Source organism: Arachis ipaensis, chromosome B04 (assembly GCF_000816755.2).
Source record: "Arachis ipaensis cultivar K30076 chromosome B04, Araip1.1, whole genome shotgun sequence".
Lineage (NCBI taxonomy): Eukaryota > Viridiplantae > Streptophyta > Magnoliopsida > Fabales > Fabaceae > Arachis > Arachis ipaensis.
The window spans coordinates 15,333,475-15,337,183 of NC_029788.2; the positions used below are offsets into that span (position 1 = coordinate 15,333,475).

A 3,709-nucleotide genomic window follows, 5' to 3' on the forward strand; every position below is an offset into this window, starting at 1 on the left:
TTATAAATACTAAACTCTCTAAAAAATAAAGGTTAAAAACAATAAATAAATTTGACTTAATTAGTTTGATATATTTATTCTTAATAATAATTATATGTGATGCTAAAAGGATGTAGCTTTTCTCATCTTTTGTTCATAATTGTCAATTGTGATGAGAAAAAGAGAAACAGAATTAACTGAAAGGAACAATAAAGTTTGGAGTGAAAGGGGCCAGAATTTGTGATGACTCATGAGTCATAAGCCACAATATCTTAATTAGTTTTGGTGAGTGAGTGCTAAAGTACAAAACAAAACCTATGGTGCCAAATTAACATTAACAATGTAGTCGGTCTAATAGTTAACTCATTAGTCTGATTAAATAAGTGTTGAGATTCGAATATCACCTTGTGCATATAATAATTCATTGACCAGCAATAGACTCTTAAATGAAATAAAAATCCGCCACCAATTATCTCTTGACCTGCGGACCGGAAGATAGAAACTAAAAAAAATTGACCCTTGTGGAAGGGGGAATGCTTTTGCTATGCTACTTATATTAAATCCTACAAAGTTGGAATCTTTAATTTGACCCTTTAAGCAACCTTTGCTCCAAGCAATTCTACAACTCCTTTCCTCATCCTTCTTCTTAAAAAACCTTTGCTTCTTTCCTCTTGTTTTGAGAAGAAAAAATGGCAAGGAGAATGGCAGTGACACATGCAGACCTTGAACCAAGAAGAAGCAGAACAGATTTGAGTAGCAAAACTGGTGCATTTCTTATGGTTCTCACAATCTTATTAGGCCTCTTGTGTTTCATCTTGTGTCTCATTGCAGAAGCCACACGTTCTCAGGTTCAATTTCTTTTAACTTTTACTTCATTTATTTATGCTATTTGCTGCATCATATTCCTCTACATGATCTTTTTTCTGTTTAAAATAACTTTCCTTTTCATCTTAGATTTTATCAAAAAAATTAACGTATCTAGACAATGAACTCAAAAAAAAATGACAGTTATTTTAAAACAGATAAAATATGCTCTTAAGTTTTATATTTCGAACCATAATAATAAATTAATCCCACAATAGTTAAAAATGTCCTAAATAATATTCGGTTTAATGCTTATATATACTCATTGTATTAAGATTTTATATCAAGATATAACATTAGATAAATATCTTATTTTGTGTAATTATACTCACATATTATGATCATAGGTTTAATATATGGTACGTGAAGTTGATAGCTGAAAGTCGTTAAATGAAAATTTAGTCAAATCAGTCAAATCATCTAGCGGCTCTGAATTATCAACTTCATGTAAAGTCGACTGCACCTGAGTTTCCACCTTAATATATTAGAATTTTGAGTTTGGTAAATGAGGTGATGATGATGTGGCAGGTGACATGGATGAACCCAGAAGAGAAAGGAAAGGATGGAAAATCTGAATGTGTGTATAGTGGGAGTGGGAAAGTGCCATTGTTATGTGCAACAAGTGCTTTTGTTGGACTAGCAATAGCCATGTTAATGGAGCACACATACATGTTAATAGCAGTAACAAAATCATCACCTGCTTTGCTTACATGGGATCCTGATTCTGCTTCTGCTAAATCCCTTACATGGCAAGCTGCATTTTTCTTCTTAACAACTTGGTAACTTATTATTAATCATCTATTTCATGTCAATGTTATAACTATAAAGTTATTAGCTTTGTCCAAATTAAAATTCTTTAGGAGTTTAGCCGACTACTAGCGTTGGTTAATTAATACAACTAAATATGTGTCATTTGGGTCAAATTAATTATTTGATTGTCCAATCATTTGAAGTCTTATTTTAGTCGCACATTATTTAATTTTTCTAATAGGCTAATTCTTTAGACTTTTTATATTTGGAAAGAACCACTAGGGTTAGCTTTACAACTCAAATGGTCTTTAATTTAAACTAAGACAAAAAAATCTATGCTACGTATACACTAAAATTAATCATAAAAATTAAACATTAGTATATAATATATGTTAAAATATAAAATATATTAAAAATAAATTAAATAATATATGTATTTATATAACGACTGAAATTGATAATTAATTTTAGTGTACAGATAACATTTTTTTAAAAAAAATTATACAACTACTTCTAAACTACTTTCAATTCTCATTTACCAGTGGCCCATAGGGAATCTTGCTTCTATATTTTTTTCCAAAAACAAATCAGTCCTAACAACTAGTTAATGATTCTGATTATGACACCCATGTCCACTAATAACACATTACTACATGCTCCAATTTTATAAACTATTTTTGGTACATTGTCAATACTAGAGTTATAATTCAAATTATATAAAGCACATGTTGAAATATAAAATACACATTAAAAATAAATAAAATAATACATATATTTATACACAAATATATGATGACTAATTTAATAACTGATTTTTAATATATACCTAACATTTTTGACAAACAATATCCGAAAGTTTATATAGAAATTTTACTTTGACTAAGAGGGAAAAAATTGAAATTGAATGTTATATGTATCTGATATGATCGAAATTCATAAGAATTCATGAAATTCCACAGAAATTAAAGTTTAAAGTATTTTGCAGGCTTTGTTTTGCAGTAGGTGAAATTCTGTTACTAGCAGGACTAAGTGTAGAATCAGGGCACCTAAATAAATGGTCAAAGGCAAGAACGGATTGTTATACGGTTAGAGAAGGCATTTTTTCTGCTGCTGGTGTTTTTGCATTAACCACAGTGTTCCTTGAAGCTGGTTTATATTTAACAGCACTTAGAGCACAAAGATTGTGTGAGGAGATAGCAAATGTTAGAAGAGAGGTTCTTGAGGCCTCTGCATTCTACTCTTCTCCGCCGCAGTCGCCGCACCAACGACACTTGGCCGCGGTTCCCCGAGAGAACCCCACATCAATTAGAGATAGTGCTCAGACTCAGGGTCATCAATTGTTACTTTCTGTGTTTCCTACTCCCTTCAACAAAAGCTATAATATTCTGTAAAATATTAAGTGTATGTTTTGGGAAACATTGCTTTCCCAAGTCAGCGCAAAACTATCGTGTATAACATTCATTCAATCATGTAAGTAAATATGCTTCTGTTTTTTTTTTTTTCTTTGGATTCGGAATTAGATATGATTGATTTGGGATTTGGCAACTTTTAATGTCACAATTTGGACCAGGGCTGTCTTTAGTTGCACAGAAATTTAAATGGGTTTGTTATCGATAATATTACCAGAGTCATAATCTATTTTTAGACTCAAGTAAAAATGCTGCAATTTAAGGATATCAAAGTTTTATTTAACAATTTCGTTAGGTAATCAAGAGGGTCCAATCAATTTCTGTCAATTTCTATTAAGTTGGACTCTAAAGCTCATTTCATTAAAAAAGCTACATTCTCAATTATCTAAGGTTAAACCTAATTCTCTCAATTATTATAATAAACCTAATTTACACTAATTTTCACCGTTCAGTCTCATCGACCAAGACCCTGTTGCAGCCTCACCGAACCCATGTCTTTGGACTCTTCTTCCGTCACCGGCGTCAACCCTGGTCAGCAGCGTCGGCGCGTCCATCGGCGACCAACCGCGTGGCTTTCGAAAATCAACTCAGCGCCGCCACTAAGGCTGCATGTCACCGCCGGCGCTCCATTGAAGACGCATCCACTTCTCCGAGGTACCACCCGACGGCACCTTGTGTTGCTCTGCCTCTACGCACGTGGTGGTGGA

The 3,709-nt window shown here is 32.7% G+C and overlaps 1 protein-coding gene across 1 annotated transcript; it reads left to right on the top strand.

The window, feature by feature from the left end:
• LOC107637621 lies at window positions 545-3,094 on the top strand. Its single transcript, XM_016341018.2, has 3 exons — window positions 545-827; window positions 1,372-1,622; window positions 2,579-3,094. The coding sequence occupies exons 1-3, from the start codon at window positions 669-671 to the stop codon at window positions 2,982-2,984; spliced, it is 816 nt and encodes a 271-aa protein (XP_016196504.1). The 5' UTR covers window positions 545-668; the 3' UTR covers window positions 2,985-3,094.

Bases quoted from the DNA above. Each gene is read 5' to 3' on its own strand.
- LOC107637621 (XM_016341018.2), top strand. From the start codon at position 669: ATGGCAAGGAGAATGGCAGTGACACATGCAGACCTTGAACCAAGAAGA. The intron at 828-1,371 runs GTTCAATTTCTT...ATGATGTGGCAG, and splicing joins CAGAAGCCACACGTTCTCAG to GTGACATGGATGAACCCAGA. The intron at 1,623-2,578 runs GTAACTTATTAT...AGTATTTTGCAG, and splicing joins TTTTTCTTCTTAACAACTTG to GCTTTGTTTTGCAGTAGGTG.